At 47.9% G+C, this 26,710-nt stretch overlaps 2 protein-coding genes across 2 annotated transcripts; one reads left to right on the top strand and one right to left on the bottom strand.

Annotated features, from left to right (window-relative positions):
- The first annotated feature begins 608 nt into the window (after positions 1 to 608).
- On the top strand, positions 609 to 11,584 carry LOC135421050 (gonadotropin-releasing hormone II receptor-like). The gene is made up of 4 exons (XM_064669216.1): positions 609 to 3,859; positions 5,097 to 5,606; positions 6,109 to 6,310; positions 6,592 to 11,584. The coding sequence occupies exons 2-4, from the start codon at positions 5,100 to 5,102 to the stop codon at positions 6,996 to 6,998; spliced, it is 1,116 nt and encodes a 371-aa protein (XP_064525286.1). The 5' UTR covers positions 609 to 3,859; positions 5,097 to 5,099; the 3' UTR covers positions 6,999 to 11,584.
- A 1,019-nt stretch (positions 11,585 to 12,603) lies between these two features.
- PARP16 (poly(ADP-ribose) polymerase family member 16) lies at positions 12,604 to 17,774 on the bottom strand. The gene is made up of 6 exons (XM_064669217.1): positions 17,475 to 17,774; positions 16,491 to 16,628; positions 15,537 to 15,743; positions 14,200 to 14,371; positions 13,675 to 13,816; positions 12,604 to 13,049 (listed from the first exon to the last, which is right to left on the bottom strand). Exons 1-6 carry the CDS (start codon positions 17,757 to 17,759, stop codon positions 12,905 to 12,907), a joined length of 1,089 nt encoding a protein of 362 aa, XP_064525287.1. The 5' UTR covers positions 17,760 to 17,774; the 3' UTR covers positions 12,604 to 12,904.
- Between the last annotated feature and the right edge of the window lie 8,936 nt (positions 17,775 to 26,710).

Below are 26,710 nucleotides of genomic sequence, written 5' to 3' on the forward strand. Positions count from 1 at the left end.
AGTGGCAATGCATGCACAAAATCAGGTTTTATCACTTGGTGGTGAGCAGATGGGACTTGGCACCAAATCCCAACATGTTTCCTGGAGCTTGACCACAGGGTTTGGTTTGGGGTGATAAATTCTCTCCTCTCTCTTGCCCAGTTTAAAGATGAGGAAAGGGGATGTTGCTCTGGTCAAAATATCCTGGTGAAAGATGGAGGAAAGACCCTGAGGGCTGCTGCTCCTCATGGGAAAATATGAATTTGGGGAACCCCTGGGATTGATGCTCTGGACATCTGGGCTCAGCAGCACCAGAAGCACCAGCTAGGGTCTTAAAAGGTGGGAATTGCAGCAGGTTTGAGGATGATTTCCTCAGCACCGCTGTCCGATGGTGCGATCTCTGCTCGGAGAAGGGCTTTTATCAGCGAGGCTTCAATGTAGGAAGCTGAATGAGAAACAGCGCATTGTTTCACCAAGAAATGGTCTAAAGACACAATATACCAAGTAATTGAGCCCGGAGGGCAGGAGAGATCCCTCCCTCTGCTTTAAACAAAGGTTTTTTGGAGGAGGATGGGATGACCCGGATTATCCCCCAGAGGAGCAGTAATTACCATCCGCCCTGGCAGGCTCGGCTGAGCAGGCAGAATGAGGTGCTGGTTTATCCCCGGTGACCACTGAGCCTCTGCCTTTTGCTGCAAAGATTTTAGGGAATTTTGGGTGATGCCCTGCTCAGGACCTGTTTGTAGCATACAGCCAGAGGGGGCACCGTGCTGGTTTTTATGATGCTGTTATTTAATGAGAAGGTAGAAAACTGGGAGCTTCCCAACTGCTTGACTTGTGAACTTTGGGTAAGAAGAGAAGCCGTTCCAAAGGTGAGCTCATTTCTAACCCCGGGAAATGACTTCATGGACGCTGGTATTTACTCACAAAAACATTGCATGTCAGATGTCCCTGACTAGACTTTCTGTTTCGAGTCCAGTATGAGACAAAAATTTCCTTGGACTAGACAATTCAAGGTTTGGAGGAGGAGGAGAAGAATTGGAGGGGGAAAAAATATCAGAATGTAAAAAAACCCTGAAATGGTGAGGTTTTTCTGAGCATAGGGGAGTTTTTGGCAGACAACCTGGCAGAAGCACCTGCCTGGGGTGAGGGTGCAGGGAGTGAGGGTGCAGGTGATGGGTCCAGCCAAAGAATCACCCATTGTTACTCCCCCATAATTCCCAGCAGCTGGAGTTTCTCTCAGAGGGGAAAACAAAAGTTTTTCTTTTTTTGGGAAGCCAAGACCCTGGCAGTGATTTGTCAGGATAAACAGCAGCAGGTTCCCTGCCCCGCATTTGCACTAGGTTAATGGAAACTATATCCCACGCTGTTTTCCCTGGATAAGATCCCAGTTTATATGGGATGTCCGATGGAAAAACACAACACTTTTATTTAAGGTCTGCTCGTGCAGAAATTGCCACTGAGGCTGTGCTACCCAGTGTGGCTTTCTGGTTTCTGTTTTCTCCAGCATCCTGGGATGATCTGTGGGGATCTGGGGAGATAAGTCCTATTTGGGGATGCTGGGGGATGCTCTGTCCCCTCATGACCCAGTGCTGGGCTGCAATTCTGGGGATGTACTGGGGCACCATCCCAAAAGGAGAGGGTTTTGGGAAGAGCCAAGCTGGGATGTATGGAAACAAGCCCTTCCTGCCAGCACTGTTTCCTAATCCTGGAGACCAAACCACTCTGATTGTTAAACCAGTGTTCAGAGATTCGGCTGAAGGCTGCTGAGCAGACAACATCCAAGCTGACCTTTGAGGAGATGAACAAAAAAAAGAGGGAGAAAACACAAGGGGTTACTGTGCAAACGCCGGAGAAAAATAGTCATTTCAATTAGGGACCCCACCCTTAAAATAAGACTTATTGCTAATGCATGCCCAGGACATTTCTGCATGATGGTATGCTAAAAAAATCCTCTCTGAACAGGGACTAAAGGCTTTGTTGTGTCATGAGCAAGACTTACAGTTCCCAAGAAAAATCCTGTCCCTCTCTTGCATCATACAGTCGGGGATGAGGAGGACATTTCTAGACAAAAAGGCCAGCAGCCAGAACGAAGGACAAACACAGAATACATTCCTGACTCGCTATTTAATTGCTTTCATGCAGGTGCAACGGGCTAAACGAAAGCAAAAATAAGGATGAGTGTGTGGGGCCGAATCTCGGCTTTAAGCAGGAGCCCAACGCCTGGAGGAGGTGGCTGCTGTAACAAACAGGCTTCCACCCAACTTCTTTGTGGGTTTTCTGCTGTTTTTCTCCCAGGGACCAGGCTGGTTCCTGTGGCACTGAGGGGCGATGCCCCTGCCAGGTAAGGAGGTGATGGGGACAGTCCCCTCCCACGTTGCAGGAGTGGCTGGTGCTCATGGGCAGTGCTAATGGTGGGTTTGTTTTTTTCTTTCCTCTTGGATGTAAAGCACTTTGAATGCAGGAATTTCCCTCTGAGGCTTCGAGCAGAGAGTTTCCAGCCTGATCCCTTTTGGCAGTTCCATGCAGAAGTGATGGAGGTTTTAGGGGACTCTGGGGTGAACGTGGTCCGGTGCCTGCAGCATCTCTTGCTCTCAGGAGCTGCTTCCGCTGCCACACAGTTTGACTCTTAAACCCACAAAGGGGAAAAAATCCTTTTCTGCTTGTGCCCAGGAGCACTCCTGCCAGCAGAGCAATTTCAGAGATGGTGCAACCCCACTCAGAGCTTGGGCATTTCCTCCTGAAAATAAGTGGGAAGGGGTTTAATGATGGAAAACCTATCCCAGAAAGTGAATCTCCTCCTCCTGGGGAAAAATGCAGAGCCACCACTGCCAGCCTGGGACCTGCAGGGATCTGTACACCATGTACTCCTTAATTTAATAGCCTAGGAGATGTGAAGGTCTATTTGCATGTCATTAAAGTCCCCAAGGTGCAACTGGGAATGTGTTTGCTGGTGCTGGCCCCAGCAGGGCTTGGGGCTGGCCCTCTGTCACCCCTACAGCTCTTTTGCTGGCCAGAGGAGCACCATGTCCTCAGTTTCCCTCCCTGCCCTTGCATTGCATATCATATTTTTTAAGCTCTTGTGAGCTCTTTGTCCCTCTCAAGGTCCTTCCCTCTCACTGCCTTATGCTGCAAGAAACATAGAAAGAAGAAGATGGGAACTGATAGAGTGCAGAAAAAAAAAAGTGTATTCATTATAGTGGCAAAATGCCCCGAGTTTCTTCTTATTAATCCCCTCCTTGCAGCATTTCCAGTCCAGGCACATACCTGTGATGCTCCCACAGACCCGTGTGGTCCAGGAGCATCGCTGAGGGGGGGTGTGTGTGTATGTGTCTGTGAGTCTCCCGGTTGTCTGAGCAACGGGACATTCATCACCAACTCCAGGGATAATTAACTCATTTTCCTGTATTTATAGCAAACCAGTGCAGGGAGTATTGGCACTTATCCCTCACAGGGCCACATTTGGCCACGATGTTTTGAATTTTGGCCATTTCTTGCATTACGGCAGCTTTGTCATCATCCCCACTGCCTGCTCATTAATAGGGCAGCTCGTTAAGCTGATGAGGGCAGGGGTGGTGGTGGCTGCCTGAGCCAGGCTGCCCGTGGGTGCCCACCTCAGCGTGCCCCACTCTCGGTTTGCCGGTGCAGGGAATGTTTGCAGCAGCATTCCCATCTCCAGATGCCTGCATACGCCTGTGCTAACAGCAGCGTCGCTCCCGGCTTGGCTGCTGGCAAGGGGAGATTTTACTGCTTCAAGGTTTGTTGCAGGGAGGTGATGCAAAGAAACACTGGAGCATCCTGACTCAGCACCGCAGCAGTGGGAGACCCGTGGGAAAGACACGGAGCGTCTTCTCTTGGCATCAGGGCATGCATATGCCAGGTATGTTCCCATCAGCCAGGATAAATCCTGACCTGGACGTGGGTTTCTCCTTATTTCTTCCAGACAGACAGAAAGCAACTTGGTACTTTTTAACTGCCTTTTATTTTTGCAGTTTGTTGTTTTTTGGGCTGGTCTTTGGGGAGGGAGAGGGTGAAGGCAGCGAGGGAATGGGGGCTCAGGGTGCGGGTGGTGGGGCTGGAGGAGGGTGGTTTGCTGCAAGGTGTTGGCATCAACATCCTGCAGAGCTGGGGAGATAGATTTGATCTCTGCTGCTCCTGTTATCTGTGCAAAGGTGCGGAATGCTTTATTTTGGGATCAGCAAACAGGAAGGTGCTTGAAACAGTAGGAGATGTACTGTGCCTGCAGCTGAGACTGTTAAGAGCTCATATCCCCAAGAGTTGGAAGAATTAGCCCTTTAAATGGGAGGTCTGCTCAGGAAAAAAAGGGCAATCAAATCAAGCACGGGGGACCACCATGCTGCTAATCACCCCCTTGCCACCCCTGTGTAGGGAGGTTCTGTCTTCCCCTTCTCCTCCTGCTTTGCCTTACGAAGAGAAAGGTACAGAGATGTTGAGCTCGTGCTGCCAGGGTCCTGTGAAAGTCCAGGCTCCTAAATTCCACTGTGATCCTCTCCCAAGAGCCACTGTCAGTCCCTGAAAAGTGTGGAATCCCCATTTTCCCCTCCTGGCCACCCCTGTCTGCTCCCACCAATGGCCCCAGATCCGGCACCAGAGGTGGACCATTAAGATTTAACACATTAATGGAAAGGGCCGTGGGGTTTCTGAAAAGATGATCCCTGCTTGCAAACCCCCTTAGGAAGGATGAGTCCTTGAACCGAGCACAGCTGCCCCAGCACAGGCTCAGCCAACTCTGGCGTGACCCATTCCCAGCAGGATGCTGGCAGACAGCAACTGGTCCCATGGTCCTGGCCACCACTCCTGCTTCCCAGCTGCTCAACCGCCTCACAAGGAGCTAAAAATATATGTCTGTGTGAGCAGTCACTATAGCTACAGCAAGTGTGAGCCAGGGAGGGTGGCCGGACCTGGGGGATGTGGTGCCTTGGCAAAATGGGCAACACAGAGGGGACAGGACAAGATGGGATGGGACAGGACTGGCAGGTTGTTGCTGGTGCCTCCAGTGCAGATCCCACCCTGTCCCCATTTCTCCTTACACTGAAGCTGCAGCACGCTACACAGCCCCTAAGAAGGGCTTCACTTTGCCACTCGCATTTCGGCAGGGGATGAGCGAGGAGCAGCTCCCTGCATCTGCCCACTGCCCCCCCACGCGGGAGGGCACCAATGTCTCAGCCTCTGCCTACCCCCAGTACTGGGTCGAGCCGCGGTTCACACGAGCAGCAAAGGTCCGTGTGATCATCACAGCCATCTTCTTCCTGCTGGCGGCGGGCAGCAACGCGGCGGTGCTGGGCAGCCTGCTGAGGAAGAGGAGGAAATCCCACGTGCAGCCGCTGATCCTCAGCCTGGCTCTGGCCGACCTGCTGGTGACGGTGACAGTGATGCCCCTGGACGCGGCGTGGAATGTGACGGTGCAGTGGTACGGAGGGGACATCTCCTGCAAGGTCCTCAACTTCCTCAAGCTCTTTGCCATGTATGCGGCTGCCCTGGTGCTGGTGGTCATCAGCCTGGACCGGCACGCAGCTGTGCTCCATCCCTTCTCCCGCGCTCACCGCCGCAATGGGATGCTGCTCCGCGCCGCCTGGGCCGGCAGCGTGCTCCTGGCTTTGCCCCAGGTAGGGCTCTGTGCCTACCCTGTGGAGTCTGCCCAGGCTGGGGTGGTTTTGGAGAAGGGATTCCCAACCAGTCCATCCCAATCCATGGACTCCCCTGCCACCGGATTGGCTCTGCCTGAGGGAAGCAGCGTGGCTGTGTGCTGGGTGGTCAGGGCTGCTTTGCACCTTCCTCGCAGCACCTGTTCAGTGCCACCATCAGGGCTGGGGAAAAACAGTGTCCACTATGTTTTAATTCCTTGTGCACATGGTAATCTTCTCCTAAAAATCCACACTGCACCACTGCAAAACATGTTGGAGCAGACCAAGATGAATCTGAACAGTTCCTGACCATAATAACATTCTTTATGGTGAGAAAACAAGATTTCTCAGCTGTTAGATCCCATCCATCCTGACCAAACCATGAGTTAGGTGCCCAGAGCCCCTCTCCCAGTTGCTCTCCCTGCACAGGAGATAGGCCCTGTTTCAAATCCTCTCTGAGTAATTCTTTGGTTCTCCATTTCAGCTTTTCCTCTTCCACTTGCACACGATTCCGGGAGGGAACTTCACCCAGTGTGTCACGCACGGGAGCTTCCGGGCACACTGGGAGGAAACTGTCTACAACATGTTCACCTTCACCACCCTCTACATCACCCCCCTGAGCGTCATGGTTGTTTGCTACATCAGGATCCTTTGGGAGATCAGTAGGCAGCTAAAGATCAATAAAGGTAAGCAGGTCCCAGCCCTTTAGTGTCCATCATGACTCCGTGACTGAACCTGCTCCAGCCTGGAGTTGTTGTTTGGTCTGTCCCCACACCCTTTGAAGGAAAAACCAGTTAAGGGGTTTTACACAAACTAATTGACCTTGTTCCTTGCTGTCTTCTGTTTCCTGTGGGCCATGGACTGGACCACGAGATGGTCTCCCCACTCTGATAAAGCACAAGCAAAGATGGTTGTGTTCTCCTGGTTTCCCCCCATCTCCAGCTATCCCTTTGACTCTCCCTGGCAGGTTTGACAAGAAGTCAGAATGACCACATCTCCAAGGCACGCATGAAGACTCTCAAGATGACCGTAGTGATTGTTGCCACCTTCATCATCTGCTGGACCCCATACTACCTCCTGGGCCTGTGGTACTGGTTCCAGCCAGCCATGATTCAGAAGATGCCAGAGTATGTCAACCACAGCTTCTTCCTCTTTGGCTTGCTGCACACCTGCACAGACCCTGTCATTTATGGACTCTACACCCCCTCCTTTCGGGAGGATGTGCAGTTGTGTCTCAGGGGCATCGAAACAGCTATCACCAGGCACAAGAGACACAAACCCATCTCAGCCTCAGAGAAGAACATCAAGGATGGTGCTGTAAATGGTGCAGTGGCCTCAGGGGGCTCCAATGGGACAACTGCCAGTGCAGTCTGATGGAGAGATGTACCCACACGGAGAAGGGAGGCACAGCTTTGGGGCTGCTTTGTCCTGTAGGATCATTCTGCAGACTGTTCTAAGGAGGTTTGCCACCCAGCTTTGGTGGGTGAGGGTCTCTGGCCAGGAACAGGGAATGCATCTCCTGCCTGTACTCAGGGTGAAAAATATTTGGGGGTATTTATGGTCATTCTGCCATATTCTGGCAGCCCTGTGACAACTAGAAAAACATCCTTTTTGTACCCTATGCATGCTCTATCCCTGATTCTGGGGTCAAGCTTCTGCACACTTCCAGCATCCACCCCTGGGAGGAGACTTGCCATGTCCTCTGTGGTCCAGGACCATGTCTGTGGGGTGTCCAGTCTTCAAGTGCCCCTTGCAGCTACACCCCGGTGTGGAGATGCATGGACGGTGTCACCCTGAGGCTGCAAAGGTGCAATCACAGGCTTTTACTCCGTTTTCTCCACCCATTGTAGGAAAAGCTCCCTGGAAATTTCGGATCTCCTGGCTCAGAGCCTGCCTGGTTCTCCCATGGCTGTGTGACAAGCCCTGGGAAAGCTCTAAATATCTGAGAGTTGACTAATGCAAGGGCATTAGTTCTGTGGGGATGGATTGACTTCGACAAGAAGGGTACAAAGAACCACAGTGGGATAGGTATAAGGTGGGGGTTCTTCTCCCTTTTGGAGATAACCAGAAGGGAAAACAGTCCCTGCTCCACGTTCTGGTGTGCAGGGGATGGTATGGATGCATCCTTACACAGCAGTTTGGGACACAGGGCTGACCAGGAGGGAGGGTGTTTGGGGTAATCAGAGAGTGACAACCAGACATGACCCTGCCCAGGACCCCTCTGGACCTCTCTGTCCCCATGTCCCAGGGCACGAGCTGGCATGTTGCAGACCACTTGCTGGACACATTTGCTTTGCCCAATGCCAGCCCAGTGCCAGCCCCTTGGCTTTGCCCAAGCAGGGCAGGTGCAGACACCCCACAGGTGATGCCAGAAGTGTCCCAACAGGGAAGGTGATGGGAAACAGCTGGTGGATGGAGGGGCCCATCAGTAGTTGTCAGTGCCAGGTGGGGGCTGACAGTCTTTGGCTGCACTGTGAGGGCAAAGGAGGCTTCTGGAGGAGTCAGTCGAGCTGTGGTGAGTAAGATGGGTTATTTGCTTTCTACCATGGTGCCAAAGGTTGCTTGAGAACATGGAGGGTATGCATTGAAGAGGTGTTTTTTTTCAATTGTGTTGTTCTTTCCAGGTAATTAGAAATAGTGGATTATTTCGTTTTTCATTCTCTGATGATGGTTATTAAATGTGGTTTTTTCCTTTTGAAGAGAAATTTAGTTTTGAGCCAGGTGGGTTTTTGGTTTGTTTTTTTTTTAGTTTTGTGAAACTTTGGGCAGTCAGGAGCTCTGGACTTGGCAGGAAGCACTTCCTTGGCTATTTTTGTGGCCACCTCAGCTTTGAACAAGCATCTGGACTTTATCAGGATGAAAGAGCTTTGTTTTAAAAACAACTCTTGGCTTGCTGTGGTTGCATGTGTAGGGAGCTGGAAGATGTCTCTCCCCAAGAAAGCAAATTTCCCTTGGGCATTGAGGGGGCCTTTTCTCAATCTTGTCTCTAAGAGGGGATGGCTCCCCATCAGTCAAAAAGGATCTGCACTGGTCTCCCAGTGCCCCAGATAACAATTTATTAAAGCTGGAGGGGTGGTAAGCAGTCCTTGTAGGCTGGCTGAGGGTGGGCAATGAGGACATGGGAAGCCAGAGCGCTCAAGGTGAGCTGTAGTCTGATGTTGGGCACTTGCCTTTCCCCATGCTAACAATTTATGCTAAACATGCTGCCCAAGGAGAAAAAAAAAAATCAATTAGAACTGCAGGAGCCCAGACCAACTGGTGGAGATTAGTGTGAGCCATTTAGGAAGCATCCAAACTCCAACAAGATGAGTAATCACAGTATGACTTTCCTGGGCTTGTCCTGCTCAAGGTTAATTACACAATGCAGGAGTTGGCTGATGCCAGGCTGGCAAAAATGGGCCTCTTGTAAGGTGGTGGAGATGGCTGACAGTAGAAGAAGCTATACTCATCAACACTCCTTTGGTCTCTCTGTATATGTTGCTTATGATGGCTGATGGGAGGCAGAACTTGAAGGTGTGTTGATTTTTCTGGCAAGCCTTCAATAAGCAGGAAAGTGTCTTTAATCTACTGAAAACTTTCTTCATCCACTTCTTGCTGAGTGAGAGGGAACAGGTCTGACATTGCTCATGCACTTAAGACCACATGTCCTCTCTTGCCCAGCAGCAGGAGAGCTTGGAGATCTTCTCTGAGGAGCAAGAAGCACTTTTTCTCTTCTGTGAGGGATCCACCATTTTTACATCCCATGGGTACAGTGAGAGGGCTGAAGCAGGTTTGGCTTGAGGTGGACTCAATGATCTTAGAATCCTTTAGGTTGGAAAAGACCTCTATGAAGAGCAGGAAAACTGGGATGCTGGCTAGTATACATACCTTGGTCCTTAGGGGAAGCATGGCACATCCCTTGGGATGCTTGTGGGCACTCCAGTGCTATTCCTTTTGCCCACCTCTTTGATACCTACCCTCCTGTTGCTGGTGCTCAAATGGACATTTTGGGAAGCCTGGAGAGTGGGCAAGGTTCCCAAAGTGCCAGTTTTCATGATAGAAGGAAAATGTCACTGGAAGAGCGTGCTGCCAAGCCGTGTGCCCTCCACATGTGGGAAGGGGGAATGAGCAGGTGGGCAGCACCTCCCTGGGGGAGCGGGGATCGACCTGGGTTTGGGTCCTGCCATAGGTGGACCAAAGCTAGGCCTGGTTTGGATATTCCTCTATTTCTGGTTCTGCTTTTCTTAAATTTGCTCATACTGCAGAGAGCACATGATTTTTGCATCACTTACCAGGAGCATGAATCGCACACCCTTGCTTCTCCCCACCCTGGGGGTGGTCCTTTCTTCAGAGGTTCCCTCTCTGCCCATATTGCCTCAAACCCCTGATTTCCAACAGCCCTTCTCCTCAGCTGGCTCCTGAGATCTCCATACATATATATAGTGAAAAAAACCCCTTATATTTATGTGTATATTATATATTTCCCCTTATGGGAGGAAAATCCTCCCACGAAGCCTGCTCGTCCCCACCAGAAAGCACCAGCTGCCATGCTCCTCCTTGCAGTCCCAGCAGGATCAAGTTTGTCTGATTCAGTAACAGTTCTTTAATATTCACCACAGTAATGTAACAAACACATTAATAAGCACAGGTAGCTCTATATTTTACAACTCCTCACCCTGGGCCGCCCGTTTCAGACACAGCGGCCCTTTGTTCGGGAGGAAATTCTGATTCATTCCCTGTTAGTGTTTTCATAGCACTGTGCATGTTCAAAGAGCCACGCAAGTGGCTTAAGAGGCTAACACAAACCTTGGGGTTAATTCATAATACTGTTAGTTACTCAGCACAATACCCACATTAATCCAGCTGACTGCACCTCGCCACGTTGGGAAACACATGCTGAAATCAGCAGGGAGCACAGAAAACAAGCGTGGGAGTAGGATGTTAAGTATTTTGCCAGCCCACTAGGTAGAATGTGAGCATCTTAGATGTATTTAAAATATTTTCCCGTTGCCTTGCTCCGCAGCTGTGGCACGGAGGAGGCTGTGCCCAGCATCCCTGCAGGCCTGGGAGCAAGGAATGGGGCTATGAGCCCTCCAAGGGACACTCCAGACACTATATCAGGACTCTGCCTCTACCTGCAGCCCCCCTTATTTTTTTTTTTTTTAAGTCTGTTCAAACTGATAAAGACAGAAAAGGCTGGTTTTTTTCCTTTAATACCTGCTGATCTCATTGCAGAGCTGGACTGTGCATGTCTGCCATGAGCCCCCACAATGCTTTTTCTCTCCGGGGATATGGCCTGAAGCTATTATTACTCCTTTTGCTTATTCTCAGAAACTTTCCTATGCAAAGAAACCCTAAGAAAAGAGCTTCAAATCCTTGCTGTGTTCCTGTCATCTGGCTCAGGAGCTCCCAGGTTTGTGCCTTTCCCTGCAGTGCCAGAAGACAGCCATCCCACAACTGCTGCCGAACCCCCACCTTTTCCAAAGGGCCCCAAATAGCCCATCTGTTCCAAAAGATGGGGTTTTTTTCAGACATATAAGGCTTTTAGCTACCCAGTACCTAGATTTTAGCTATGCAGCATCAAATACTCTAGGTTTTCTGGCTGGCACATTACCTCCCCTAAACTTGCATATTTATATGGCACAACATTTAATATAACATGCTGAGGTGGACCAAAAATAGGCACCTATTCCCAGGACCCACGTGTCTCAAACCCCAAGTTTCTGCATTGAAATACCAAGGAGTAAACTACTATAAAGTAGTTGAATCTGTTGCACAATAAATTATTAAGTTCACGTATATTTTAATTGCAAATCACTGCTATAATTAGCATGGACACTTCTTGGGCTGAGGCGCCACAACATGCTTTGACACTGAGCATTATTAACGGGCTGTAAAAGGCAATGGGGAATTGGATTATAATGTTCTTGTTTTGCAAGTTGTATGGTGAATAAATAAATTTGTTCTGGCAGCACAATTAACTGGGATAAATATGTCTAGCTCCAGCCACCAAGAAGAGGGGTTTCTGGAAATCAACTTGTTCTCAGCCTTGAGTTAAGAAAACCTGATTACCAGGACATTATTTCTGGCAGTTAGGTACCAGAACAGCATCAGAAGAGATTTTCTTTGAAATATTTAATGAATAAGGGAGCAATCACAGACTCATTTGCTGGAAATGTGATGAGATTTTTTTTTCTTTTTTGTGGTTAGGGTTCACTGTGCAATGAAAACTTGTGTTTATCAAGACTGAACTGTGGCACATATCTGGCTTTTCTTTGCCTACAACTTCCCTGGGTCTTCATGGGGTTATCCCATGCCCAGGCAATAATCAGAGGATCGTTCTTTGCTCCTTTCTCTGTTTCTGGTAGTTGTAGTTTGCTATGTAACAAATGACTTGGTGAGGAGGTGGAAGGTGTTGCTCTGTGTCTGTTGCACAACTTGTGCATACCTGTGTATGTGTTCTCTAACAAATCCCCAGTTTGATAAGAATAATCCTTACTCAGCATTGATGATGAACAGCTTGAGTTTGTCTGATTTGCACACTAACCAAGGACAAGACACATCATGGCTGAGAGCACAAGCCTTGTAGATGTTTGTGCTGGCTTTGTCCAGGGTAGAGAGAATTTTCCTCCTAGCAGGTAGTGTAGGGACTATGCTTTGGATTTCTGCTTAGCTGCCAGCTGGGATTAAAACATAACAATGTTCTACAAAGGGGAAAAAAAACATACTAGAAACCATTTAACTTCTTCCATTTTGGCAGTTTTATTTCTCGTTGGTTTTGTTTTCTTACAATCATTATGCTCAAATATAAAAGTTCCTGGCCAAAGTTAGTTTAAAAAGTGATCCCATCTGCACAGATACATTCTAAACACTAAATTCACTTTCTGAGGACATACTGATAAGACTCCTAACAGGTTGCTTTGCCAGACATACAGAAAATTTCTCCTTTCCCAGTTGTGCAAACATACCTCAGCTTGACAGAAAATAAGTTACACTTGAGTGTTTCCACACTGTTTTTATTAATCTTAAATATCCTTTTTTCCTATGGACCCTTAACAGTTGGTTCATGCTAGGCTGCACCACTATGATCCTTTTCAGCTGTACCAGGCATCCTCATGAATCACAGGAACACAGAAATAAGAAAAAAATGAAGAGATGCCGTGAGGATTTAATATATGGGTGACAGAACTGGAAAGCTCCAGGCACCTCAACTTCCAGAGCTCTGGAACAGATGCAGTGCATTGCAGATCAGCTGTTCTTAAGGCACATGGTGAAAATAACAGTTTATTATCTCGGGTGATTCATCTCTCCGAGTCAAACATTCTGTGCCAGTAGTAGATGAAGGTTGGCGAGTTGCTGGCCCCAATCACTATCAACAACAGCAGGTACAGCATCATCATTATGGCAAAACGGTGGGTGTAGAACCAGGAAGATTGACTAGAAGGCCTGAAAAGGGAAAAGTGCACTGATTCTGTCAGATATCCATGGATACCTTGGCAAAGAGTACCTTAGATTTCATTAAGTGGTTAAGAGAATGCAATAAAAACAGGAAGTTGTTCCACAATCCCTGTAACTAACAAAGCCTGATTTTCACCACATCCCTTTTCCCTAAGTCTCCGTGCACAATCCTGTCTTTTCTCCCCATGTTCACACCTTTCTCTGTGGTTTGGAGCTGTAGCTGCCTGGCCCTCAGGCATGTGTTGATTAGCCGAGTGAATGCTGCCACTCAGGATAGATAAGAGCTGAATTAAACCTGCCCCAGTTTTAAGAGCTACACTCACCAGACTTTCATTCTTGGTCTCCTGCCACAAACAGATTATTAGAGCTCTCAAAGATAGTAAGTGCTTACAGGTCTGGTGAAAAAGGAAATTTAGCTGAGCTTGAGAACATCAAAGAGTGAGACAGAGGCAACATGATGCTGTAAGCCTCAATTCCATAGGAAACAGGCTGAAAACAAATTCTGGCAGTGCAGTGTATTTTTTTTTGCTTGTTTTGTGTTGCTTTTCAACAATGAGAAGTGTTTATCTGGCTGTTATAGCACACTCATCACTCTAGACAGCTGAACTCTTACCTCCTATGCTGTTTCTGTGAATACACTAGCAAGTATTTAACTCGTAAAAGCTGGTTGTTTGTGACAACGAAGTATTTCTGTGGTACATCCCCCCCTTCGCTGTTCTTCACTCTTGCTCTTTTTCTGTCTATTTCTTCTGAATCTGAATTGGGAGGAGAAAAGAAGAGGGTTTAGGGGGAACAGAAAAGCAAACAAAATACACAGAACTTCAAGCAACTGTGAAAAAAGCAAGCAACCAACACACACATACACACCCACCAGAAGAATGGGAATGAGATAACCAAAGATCTAGTCTTGGTATTCCCCTGAATCCCTCAGCATCCAAGAATAGACCGAGAAGTTTGCCTGAGGCTATACCACTCCTAGTCATCCTTGGTATGGATGACATTATGGCCCAGACCAGGGTGACAAGGAGGTGGGTCTCCCACCCAGTGCTTGAGGAGCTGCTAATATTAACAGGGAAAGAAAAACAACATGAAGCACAGATGTAGTTACTACACAGAGTTATTACTGCGGTAGACTCACCTTTCTTCTTCACCTGGCACTTCACATCTGGGTGGTCAATGATCTCACAAACAGCCACACAGCTGAGGACAGAGCCCAGTGCGCTTCGCTGCCAGCCCAGACCGTGAGGGCTGTAGAGCAGAGCCAGGCTCAGGTCACTGGTCAGATAGGTGCCTTCACCAAACAGGGACGTCTGAAACGGAGCAGAAATCTGTCCTAAAATCCTCTAGTGCAAACTTCAAACAACATACAAGTGTTCTTTGCTTTCAGACTGACATTCTGCTTCTGAAGGTAAATTATGAAAGGCTTTTCTGACTCGTGTTGGGCCTGGTCAGAAAGGCCAAACAAAAACATGCACTGTTTTTGTCCTGGCACAGCTTCCTCGGGGTGGGGCTGCTGCCCTCTCCTATCCCTCAAATTATCTGTCTGGCACAGCCCCTGGTGTGGACAGATTCATGCTTTCCCAGATTTGGATTTCATTTGCCAGCATAAGTATTTTACATCAACATGACTGCCCTGCTGTTAAAAGGCATTTCATTGATTTATTGAGATTGTCATCATCTAAATAATCCAGCCTCCCCAAACAAGGCAAGGCCTTACTTGGATTAAATCCATGCTTTACTAGAAAAGAGGGAAGTACTTTTCAGTTATGAATGCCTTTCAAATAAAAGTGTTTTAATAACTTGGAATCAGAGGATTTGCCATACTGGCTAAAATTGTTAATCCAGTAAGTCCATTGTACCCGGTAAGCCATTACTCATCTAGAATGTGGGGAAAAGGCATAGTCCAGGTTGACTGGAAGGTCAAGCAGGTGCTGTGTCAAAGCTGACTTACAGCTGACACAAAAAGCCAGGAGTTCCAACTGCCTCTCCACTGAAATCAGAAGAGGTGCAAATCCTACGGGATGTCTCCCTAAACCAGGCCATTTAAAGAAGGCTCCACTTGTGAGTAGCACCTAAAACTTTGCTGACCTAAACACGAGGCCATGCAGAAAGAGAGAATCTCTACAATGCCTGGACCACTATCCTCCTCCACCCTTTTGGACAGGCACTGTCCAGCTGCAGGCTGTCAGACAAGCCAATGCTTTCAGAGGAATTACACTTGCTTACAAAGCAGCAAAGGATAGTCATAATTTGTCATGCTGGAGAAAAGGGTTTCACGCCACTTCCAGTTTTTACCCTTGGGCTGCACTAGAAAATCCAACAGAACCATCCACTAAGGCCTACACTGAAGTGAAAACAGCAGCACAAGATCATCAGCGCATTTCACACCCCCAGAAGGATTCTGGGTCTATTTTTAAAATGTGTCCCTATCTGCAAGTGACAAAGAGAAGACACTGCCAATAGCAGGAGCCTCACCCTGTTCAGATGGCAGTGCAGGCCGTTGTGCAGGATGGAATGGAAGTTCTCCAGGCGGCTCCCGTGGAAGGCATAGATGAGGTCCCGCTCTCCCTTGGTCTCAGCAAACTTGGTATTCATTTGATCACAATATACAACTTCAAAGAGATAGTCTGGAGCAGGAACTGCAGTCCCAGACATCCCTGTAAGCTCCTGGATCTTCTCGTACTTAAAAACAGGAAGGAATATGAGTGTTGGTTTATGGGGTCAGATTGCTCAGTGGAAATTCTGCTTCCTGTCCCTTCACATTGCTTGATGTATTCTGATTATGCTTTTCCAAGTTAGAATTCAACACTGTCACAATTCAGAAGGAGTAAGCAGACAGTAAAAATTCTGACAGTTTCTTGCTATCAAAGCTAAACCCTAATTCTTCTTTCCAAAAAAAAAACAAACAACCCTGAACTGTGATTATGAATTATTTGATGATGTAAGGACGATATCACAATTCTACTTTGGCTACGCAGACGATACATTCATCAGCTGATCTTGGAAGAGAAAAAAAAGTGAAAACAGAAGTTGTTTTCCTCTTGCTGCTAATCTCTACAACTATTTTGATCCCTGTTACAGAAGTACCTCAGTGGTGCTGAACCTTTCCATTTTGGGGGCAGAAGGCAGAAGACAGAGTTGTCTTTCTCAGTGACACACAACTTGGGCTATCTTGGTCTAGAACATTCACATACATGCTACATTAATGCAAGTAACCAACTACAATCACTGCCCATCATCAACAACTGACAGTGATAACTATTTCTTCCAACCAGTGTTCCTGAAAATTTTATTTGCACACAAAACAACCACCTCTGTATATACAAGCTCTCACAATAACCAATTCTGGCAGGAGGAAATACTCTCTGAAGTGCAAGTTTGTCTTAAAATAACAAACTCTAATCTAGACTTTAAGAATTCAAAATTTACCTCATGTTTCTTAGTACTTTGTATCGTGAACACTTTAGATGATAGAATCCAACTGAACAGATCCCAGGTCCTTTTTTCTGTGTTTGGAACAGACTCCAGAAGTTCTTTCAGGCTTGGTAGAGCATCGATATCTGCACGCTAACAACAGAGGCATTTAGCACAAGCTCCTTCATTCCATTGTGATTAAACAGGGACCTCTAGTGAAAACAAAACAATATTTCACCCCAACAAACTGAAAAACAGGTTCTGTTCTGAGATACAAACATTTCTATCCAGTTTGTGGGAAAGTTTGTCAATTGCTCTGAAAGCAAACACCAGAGAAGTTACAAATATTTATATTTACCGGCAGTATCTGTAGGGTACGTACAGGAACAAGCAAACACACTCCTGAGAGAAGACAAGCTGTCACAGGGCAGTATGTGCAGCAGGACTGACATAGGGTGTCCAGGCCATGTAATATGCAAACTCTTTGATACTAATTGAATTTCATGTAGGGGCAAGCTCTTCTAACACTTCTTAGAATCACAGAGACACTAAGTCTAAGATTATCGAGACCAACCACTACCCCAGCAACGCCAAGCCCACCACTAAACCACGTCCCCAGGCACCAGATGTACAAGTTTTCTGAACACTTCCAGAAACAGTGATTCAACCGCTTCCCTGGGCAGCCTGTTCCAGTGCTGGCCCACCCATTCAGTGAAGAAATTTCCCCTAACATCCAATCCAAAGCTTCCTGAGGCAGCTTGAGGCCGCTTCCCCTCGTCCTCTCGTTACCTGTTACCCATCGCTCGCTACTTCACACCCCCACGCTGGCGCTTCCAAGCGCGGGTTTATCGCTCAGAAACCCAACTGTGCTTTTAAACCTGGATCCTGTGACCAGACAAACCCTTCATCCAGCCTCATCCACGCCCCCGAGGCGCCGCCGCCCTCCCCTCAGCGGGCAGCCCGGACTCGCCCATGGAGCGGCTGCTCCTCGGCACTCACCAGCCCCTCGAAGTCCTTGGTGTCGCCGCTGGCGTAGCGGCCCGGGAAGGGCCTCAGCGCCGAGTCTCGCTTGTAGCTCTGCAGCGCGGCGGCGAACAGGCTGCACCGCAGGTCGGCGGCCAGCGGGTCCCGCCGCGCCGCCTCCCCGGCGCCCGCGGCCGCCTCGCCGGGCCCGGGGCCGGGCGGTGACATGCCCGGCGGCGGCTGCCGAGCGCCGGCCGCTCCGACACGGCGGCAGCGCCCGCCCCGCAGGCGTCGCCCCTTCCGCCGCCGGGGCCGCTCCATGGCCCCGCTGCTCCGCCCCGCTCCGCCCCGCCGCCTTCGCCGCCCGCCCCGCGCCACTCGGCCGCTGCCGGTGCCCGCACGGCTGGGAGGGAGCGAGGGCGGGCGGCCGCTGTGGCCGTTCGTCGGGGACGGGGAGGAGGGAGGTGCGGGCGGAATGGCGCCTTCGCCTCAGGTAGAGACCAGAGAGGGGTACAGGGGGCGATGGCATCTTCCCCTCGGGTAGAGGCTGGGAGAGGGGTACAGAGGGCAATAGCGCCTTCCCCTCGGGTATAGACCAGGAGAGCAGCTCATGGGGAAAATGGCACTTTCAGTTCAGGTAGAGATGAGGATAGGAGTACAGGGGACAATAGCGTCTTCCTCTCAGGTAGAGAGCAGGAAGGTGGTACAGAGTAAGGGAATGGTGCCTTCGCCTCAGGTATGAAGAGGGGTACGAGGAGGGCATGGTGCTTTCCCCTCAGGTAGAGACTGTGAGGGGGGTGCAGTGGGAAAATGGCGCCATCCCCTCAGGTATTGATCAGGAGAGGGGTACAGGGGGCAATGGCATCTTCCCCTCAATTAGACACCAGGAGAGGGGTAAAGAAGACAATGGCACCTTTGCCTCAGGTAGGGACTGGGAGAGGGTTCAGGGGGGAATGGCACCTGCCTCTTAGGCAAAGACTGGGAGAAGGATGCGGAGGGTAATGGCACCTTTGCCTCAGATGGACACTGGGAGGGGGATACAGTGGGAAAATGGCACCTTCCCCTCTGGTATCGACCAGTAGAAAAGTGTAGATGGAAATGGCACCTTCCCCTCAGGTAGAGTCTGTGAGACTGGTGCAGTGGGAAAATGGTGCTTTCCCCTCAGGTGGAGACCTGGAGAAGGGCCTTGGGGAGAAATGGCCCCTTGCCCTCAGGTAGAGACCATGAAAGGGGTACAGAGGGGAAATGATGTCTTCTCAGGTAGAGACTGGGAGAGTTTAGGTGGCAATGGTGCCTTCCCCTCAGATAGGAGAGCAGTAAAGGAGGCGCTTGCATCCTCCTCTCAGATAGAGACTGAAAGGGGTTATGGGTCAGGGGGGATAAGTGTCACCTTCCCCTCAGGTATAGACCAGGACAGGCCCATGGGGCAGGGAGGGTGTGGATGGGAGCCCAGCTCTCCGTACCCGTGACACCAGAGCATCAGGACCCCAAGGCAGGGGACAGTGGGGAGATGACGGCAGTGTACTGGGATGTGAGTTGCACCATGACCATGTCAGATGGCTCATGCCCCATCCCCTGCACAGCGTCCCAGGCTGGGGCATGGCAGATGCAAACTCACAGCTTGGGCACTGCATTCATGTGAAACAGCAATGCAGATCAGCCAGAAAGGTCATCCAGGGAGACTGCTTTTTGGTTTTATGTGGCTCTAATTTTAACAGGCTTCCTTATGTCAAAAACACGTAGATGTCATTACTCCTCAACAGCTCCCTTTATCATCCAAACTTGTAGCCTTGTGAATGAATCCAGGTTTGTTTGAGTCATCTCTGCAAGCTGGTGTTGCAGGATTAAGGGAGAGGAATTTACTTTTTAGTTGAACCTCTTACCAGTGGTTTCACCAGGTGGCGTTCACTGTGTTGCCTGAGATTGGGGCTCAGTGTTCCTCCCTGATGCAGTGTTAGTGCTGAGAAGCATCTCTCCGGTTCCAAAATGTTTTAGAAATCACCATCATCAGGATGGAGGTCTCCTCAACCCAAATGCTGTTGGTCTCCTGAGTACAATTTTGGAAATATTTCGCTATGTGGGATATCTTCTAACACCTTTCTTGATTTCTTCATTCAGGAGGAATATTGCACATATCCATGGAATAACTGATGCAGGTGACACACGGACTATTGCAGATACTCAGAAAAATGTTAAGGTCAGTTGTGGATACCTGTTACTGGGCTCTTGTCTCACAGCTGGATCTCCAGAGATTGGTGGAGGTGCAATTTGCAGCCTTCCTCAGAGTAAACAGGAACACCAGCTGTATTACATCCTGTCTAAGGGCAAACTGGTATCAAAGCAAACAAAATGTGGACTTCATTCAAGTGCAGAGTTCCTGTTCTTACTCACCCACTCAAATGGCTTGGGGATATAAGGAGGTTTCAAAATTCTGGATAGGACCAGATAGATCGTAGGCTGTGCACAGTTACATTAAATTGCAAAGTATTTCGCAATGATGTATATAAATCAAGTTGAGTTATAGGTTTATTTACTTGCTTTTTACAGGTTTATTTACTTGCTTTTTACGAGTTTATCAAAAAAGTGTCTTTCAGTAACAGCTGCATGAACAAGGCTTCAGTAGGAAGCCATCAATCCTAGAACAGCACAAATACTTGCTTAGGTCTCACATCTAGTGGCAACGTGTAGATAAAAGGATTTTAAAGGTACCTTTGTTTTAGGTTACCCAATTTACTAGTTGTCTGGATATTGTTTTTTCTTTAAAACAGCATCCAGCCTGTGAGGTCTGTGCTGTTTTTCCCTTGCTTGCTCCAGAGGGTCTCCTGCATACCAGGAGCATGGATGGGTGACTTAAGAAGAGGTCTAGCACCACACAAAGCTTTTTCTCAGGAGTTATGGAAATTACCCAGACTTAAAATGCAGCTGGAGCGATTCCTTTCCGTATTTCTATATCCTTGAGAGGATGTATTTTACTTTATCTGATGTGGTGCCTTATTCTGCTGTAAATATCTGCTATCTCTGACAGGCTGTTAGCGACATCATTCAATGATCAGCTCAGGACATGTTTATTATCTCCCATGATATTAAATTGTTCTGTGTGATCCTTTCGAAAAATCAGTTCTTGGCTGTCTAATTGGCTGATTTCATTCACTAATAAATCATTAGGTATAATAATTTTTGATGCCTGTTTAAGAAGATTAGAAAATGGTAGAGGTGTCTCTTTCAAGACATTTGGATGGAATTTTGCGTTTTTATTTTTAGCTCTTGAACTGATATAGTTCCAGTGATCTCATTTAAGATACCACTCACTGTGGTAGAGGAGAGAGAAGGAGTACTGCTGATATCCCTGTGTCAGGTAAAGACTCTCCTGTTCAGGAATTTCTGCATGCTGTATCTTTTACCTCCCAGCATGCCCGGGACTGTCGTTTTGGACAGAGCGGGGTGTGGAGGGCACTGTCAGCTGGGGCTCTGCTATGGGGGACATCTTGGCATGTGACTAAGGAGTGGGGACAGGCAATAGTCCCTGAGGAGAAGCTGGAAGAGAAAGACAGCATGGTGATTTGGGAGTGGAGAGCTGGAAGGAAAAGGGTTTCCTTGGAACCACGTTGGTTCTGGGGATGCTGGGCTTACAGTGCCACTACTTCTTGTTTGTTTTAAGAGTGCACTGAAGACCTTTTGTGGCCTTGTCCTGGCATAAAGAAATTAACCCAAAATAGATCTAAAACATCACTGGCATCATAATAGTTAATGGAGATTCTGAGAGCATTGATCCAAAACTGATGCCTACCTTTGGGATTCCAAATGGATGGTGCTTCCATTACGGCAAGCTCAGCTGCGTTCGGCAATGACAGATATTGATGAGATAACAAGTTTGCTGCATCGATGCTGCCCGAGAGTGCTGTCTGCTCAAACTCATCTAAACCCTGTTTTACAAAGCAGCCCCTAAGGCAGAGATGAAGCACTGAAAGCTTTTTGGGCTGGTTTTAGGGGTGGTGCACCTTTTGTGTGCTGTTGATGCTGAACATCAACCATTGTAGACTCAGGCCTGCAAAACGTGTGAGGATAAAATCATTGTTCCTTTGGAGGGGAAGCACAATTCCCCCTGGTGTTACCTGCAGCAGATAAGATTTTCTAGCCTGTGCCTTGCAGAAGCCCCAGACCTAGAAGAATTCTATTCATCCCTCTCCCAATAGCTCCAGGAGGCACCATGTTGGCAAGGCTTTGGAGTCAGGAGAAATATGGAACAGCTGCTGGTTTAGCTTTGGTGTTGTGGCTTTTTAAGTGCTGCAAGGGCATGCTGTGGGCTGGAGGCTGAGATTCAAAAGCATCTTTCCATTCCTTTTAAAAACAACTTGATGAGCAACCCTTCAGCAGTATGTTGTGCACCTCAGTATCTCCCAGTGACTGCATCCCACATCCCAAGCTTTCTCCCACATCTTTGTACCCCTGCTTGGAGGGCTTCTACCTTTAATACCTACAGACAGGCAAGACTGGCAGGGGCACTGGCAAGGAGCTCTCTTCTGCTTTTCTGAGAAGTGCCTTTCAAATGTATTTCCGTTTTCCCATTTTATTTTCCTAGTTAGAAAAGCTATCCTTGGTGATTTGCTGTGATTCAGTGCAAAGATGGTTTTGTAAAAGATACTGAAAGGGTCGTTGCCAGTGTGCAGGAGTTTGAATAACGTGGCTGTACGGCTTCTTATGAAATGGAAGATCTGATTATTAAACATAGACCGTAATAAAAATAGTTTCTGGTGTTGGCGGATGCATTTCAGCAAAGAAATGTGGCTTAAATGTCTTCATTTAATTCCAGTGTGTTTAAAATTGATCTCATGGACCGGAAAAGAGGTTTTTTTCCCCTTAACTAGGGTCTGTGAAGGAAATTAATACAGGGAAGGGAAAATAGAAATACAATACCACACTCAGTGAAACAAATGCTTGTGACTGAGGGCTTCATTCCTTGCTAGCACCACTGGAACAGCCAGCTGTATAAGGTATGTTTTATTATAGAATTAACCTTGACCTAGGGTTCAAAGAGAAAGGTTAGTTTGAAATAAATCAGTAGTATGGTCAGGTCACTTCAAAGAGTCTAAAGCTGAGCTTGAAGATTACATGCTGTTTATGTGTATCCAGTTGGAATAGAACATATGGTAAAGATAATAGAAGTAAACTATTTATCTCTTCCCCTCGCCCCCCCCCCCCCCCCTTAGGATTTAACGGCTTTTTGTCCTTTGCATAGATCTGCTGCAGGGAATGTGTTTGTCCTGGGATGTTTATTGAAAACAGAAATATGGAATAAAACGGCCTCCTTAAGTCAGCTGGGTAAAATAGTCTTGCCTTTAGCGTTTTTCCCATTGCTCAGATTAAAGTAAACTGTTTTGGAAATAGTCATGAATTTGATGAATCACGTTTCTCTGTCACTTGTCTCAGTGAATTCAGACAGTCATAGGAAAATCGAAACAAAATGTGCTCAGCTCTCAATTATTGTAGTTCTGATCTAAAAGCAGGAGCATATTTAATTGTTACTTGTGAGTTACATGGATTTAAGAGCTTTCCAAATACCAGATAATCCTTGCAGCATCCCAGCAAAATGGGCATGAGTATCCCAGCAAGCACAGGGAATGGGAACTGAGGGTGAGTAAGCAATTTACCCAAAGCCACTCAAAATCTGTAGAAAAACTCAGACTAGTCCTCATGGCTACTTTAGATTCCAACCCTTTTTGAGGGAGAGGACCAGAGTCCCACCTGGAATTTCCTGAGTGCCAGTCTGTTGCTTTAACCACGAGACCAACCTGTACCTTTTGCCCATGTGCCCTTATTCTTTTGCTCTCTGTGCAGTAAGGGAGATACCAGGACTTGAAAGGCAGTGTGTCCACCAGTCATTTGAGTCCATGTTCAGCTTTGTGTGGGTCACTGTGTAGAGGGAATAAAAGAACTTTTCACTTCTTTTAAATGCATTGGATGGTGTTTTGAGCAACCTGGTCTAGTGGAAGGTGTTCCTGTCCATGGCAGGGGGGTGGAACAAAATGATTTTTAAGATCCCTTCCAACCCAAACGATTCTAGGATTGGATGAAGGACAAGGCAGATGCAGTGAGGAGTTGGCAGTCATTGTCTCAGATGCAGAGTTGCTGTGGTGTATGATGTGCAAGGCTGACACTGGAATTTTGCAGTGCTTACAGGGAAGCAGTGGGAAGAGCAGGGCTGGTGGATGCTGGGAAGCAGAGGGGATCCTCTGCTGAAATTAAAACCAGCTGCTGAGCCGAGCCATGGTCACTCTGTAATAGCTTTTCTCCACAGATTGTTTTTTCCCTAATGTGATACATGCAATGTGCAGATAGTAGCACGTTTTAAGATTTACGGCTGCCTGATTTTTCCCATTAATAGGGAAATCTGATAATTATCACTTTTAAAGCGATTGCTGAACAATAGGAAGGAGCATGCTTGTTAAAAGTAAACATAAAAGCGAGCTGGATCTATCTTAGGGTGCTGAGCCTTTGATAGATTTTCTCCTTACAGCAGTCTTTGATCTGCCACACCAGAAAATAAACTCAGTGGGAGACTGGATATGGGATATAGAGCAGTTCACCTCTAGGTCACGGGCTCCAATGCAAGCTGGGTCAGGAGTGATCCTCTGGGTCAGCTTTGGCAGGAGCTGGGAACGGCAGCACCCGAATGTCTGCGCTGCACCTGCCTGGTGGCACAGGGAGAGTCTGCAGGGACACCCCTGCAGCAAGGGGGGACCTATTGCTTCTTCCCCACCTCCCAAATGAAAGCTTTGCAGCTTTTCCAAGGAGATAAATTATGTGGGGATACCCAGGGCAGTGCAGGGGCTGCATCAGGATTTGGCTTTCGGGAATGCTCTTGCTGGAGGAAGCCAAGTGCTCTGGCATGGGACATGTGCAGGTCGTGCCCACCCCTTCACTGCAGTCTCTGTGTTCTCCATCTTCTCAAAGATGCAACAGCTGTGCCTGTTAATTATCAGTTAATCTAAAAAAAAGAACAGTGTTTAAAGTGGTCCTATCAGTCCTGTAGGAAGAGACCTGTGGATGTACACCAGTTGTCCCAGGGGCAGCAACATCTCCTGGCTGTTATCTCAGAAATATTTGAGCCCTGTGTCTCCTCACCTTTGGAGGGCTGATTTCAAAAGAAAAGTTGTGCAGCTTTGTTTTGAAAGGGGCTGGATGCAAATGACTCCATGTAGGAAACACAGAACATGTAACAGGTCAGAAATAAACTGATACAATGGACTAGTATAAGGTTTTCTGGCTGTGAAATCTGAATTTCTCTCTATGAACTGTGATCTAAGCTGAGAAGGAACATGAGAGAGAAATTAATCATCAGAACTAAAATCTCAGGGTTTCTTACTGTTGGGGAAGCCACTTAAGTTTCTTTCTGATGGTTCTAGAAAGAGCAGAAATGGATTTTGGTGCACTTCAGCTGTGTCAGATCTGGAGAGCTGGTTCTGTTTTATCTCGTGCAAGAGACAGCTGCCAAGATTTATCTTTGCAGGGTGTTTTGCAGGAAAGGAAACAAAAGTGAGAAAGGTCTGGAATCTCATGTAGGTCTGGCCAGAATCATGTTATCTTAAATAACAGGTTATCTGAAGCTCTGCCAAACCTCACTTTGCACAAGTCTCAACACCACACTAGAGCTGTAGGAATAAAGAGCAAGACCCAGGCTGTCTGCAGGGGAACTGCTCACCAGAGCTCTGGTCCAACTTCAGCACTGTGTGAACAGTGTGTAGGAAGCTGCCTGAGTGATCCCACTGGTGCTGAGCTCCAAAATACCCAACCCTGTCCACACCCTCACTCTGTCCCTAAGCTTCAGTGATTCTCAGCTCCATGGCACTGGAGAGGATAAAGCAGCACTTAAAGGCAAGTTTTGCCTGGAGAGGTCCAGCCTTCCCCCGTGTCTGAGCATCCCATCTGCTGCATTGCTCTTTTTTGTGCCCCAAAATGCCTCTTTGGAGTGGAAACAGCCAGTGGAGTGTTTGGCATAAGTGGTGTGTGTTGTGCCTGGTTTAGCTCTTGTCCCAGGGAGAGGATGTGCCCTGTGCTGGTTTCCAGTTGCCAGCTGATGGCAGCAGCGGATCTGCACAGAGGCAGCTCTGCCTCCTCACCTGCCTCTGCCCTTCACTGCTCTGACCACATTAGCCCAAATATTCCAATTTCAGGTTAGAATGCAGCTTCCCACTGCCCTGCTGTGACCCAGCCACTGCCTCTGATAAGTAAGTCATACACAGGAGAGGGATTGGAGAGTAGTGTGGAAATAATCCCGCTGCTTTGGAGGGGAAAAACTGCCAGAAACTTTCCTTGCCTGCACACCCACCTGCTGATGTGTCCCTTCACGCACAGCAGAACTGGTGAATCATCTCCAAATATAAATGTCAGGCACTGAGTTGTTCCTCTTCCGAAGACAGGACTGATCTTTTGGACGGGACAATTCCCCCTCCCTTGGAGGGACCGTGGGGTTTGCCTGGCTGTTATCCTGCTTTTCCCTGGGATGTGTCAGTGCATGGCATTACACTGAAAGGAAAAGATTACCCGCTTGCCTTCTTAAACACAAACTGTGGTTTTAGGGGAAGAAAGAGGACAGTGCACCATTGTTATGTTGTTCCCTACCTCAGTCTCGCACTGAAATATTTAAGGTCCCCCATGAATAATGCAGCCTCAGCCCCAAGCCTGTTTTGCACTTCACACTAACCGGGCCCATAAAACACCAGGATTGCTCCCGGCATACATTATGCCGTATAGAACATCTCCCACCGAGCAAAGCTTTGTCTTCCCAGCCACAAAGGCTGTTGGGATTTTTTCCCTGTCTCCAAGAGAGATAATGAGCATGAGAGCTCTTGCTTTAAAATATTCGTGGGAACAAGTCACCTGTGGATTTTTACCTGGTGCTAACTAGCTGTGGTCCACACCGCATCTCCCGCGTACGCTGATCCCGTGTCATTCCCTTTTTATCCAGCTGCTGTGCCTTATGGCAGGAGAGCTATACAGCACTTAATCTATGGAAAAATATGTCATATTAAGCTGACAGGCAGGAGACAAACTGATACATTAGGAGTCAGGATTGCTCCATAACCCAAAATAGGAATTATTTCTTTCTCTCGACTAGGAATTATGCACCTAAAATGCAGCAAGGACCAGGAGCAGCACTTTGTAACGGCTTGAGGCTCATGCACACGCTGTCACATGAAGCATGTCCCTTCCCAGAACCCTTTAAAGTTCAAGAGAGATTTTTTTAACATTTTAATGTTGCTGCTATTGAGAAC

The sequence above is a fragment of the Pseudopipra pipra genome, chromosome 12, assembly GCF_036250125.1.
Source record: "Pseudopipra pipra isolate bDixPip1 chromosome 12, bDixPip1.hap1, whole genome shotgun sequence".
NCBI classification, from domain to species: Eukaryota; Metazoa; Chordata; class Aves; order Passeriformes; family Pipridae; genus Pseudopipra; species Pseudopipra pipra.

Bases quoted from the DNA above. Each gene is read 5' to 3' on its own strand.
- LOC135421050 (XM_064669216.1), top strand. From the start codon at position 5,100: ATGAGCGAGGAGCAGCTCCCTGCATCTGCCCACTGCCCCCCCACGCGG. The intron at 5,607-6,108 runs GTAGGGCTCTGT...TCTCCATTTCAG, and splicing joins TGCTCCTGGCTTTGCCCCAG to CTTTTCCTCTTCCACTTGCA. The intron at 6,311-6,591 runs GTAAGCAGGTCC...TCTCCCTGGCAG, and splicing joins GCAGCTAAAGATCAATAAAG to GTTTGACAAGAAGTCAGAAT.
- PARP16 (XM_064669217.1), bottom strand. From the start codon at position 17,759: ATGGAGCGGCCCCGGCGGCGGAAGGGGCGACGCCTGCGGGGCGGGCGC. The intron at 13,817-14,199 runs GTGAGTCTACCG...CTCCCAATTCAG, and splicing joins GTGCCAGGTGAAGAAGAAAG to ATTCAGAAGAAATAGACAGA. The intron at 13,050-13,674 runs GTAAGAGTTCAG...TTCCCTTTTCAG, and splicing joins TCACAGAAACAGCATAGGAG to GCCTTCTAGTCAATCTTCCT.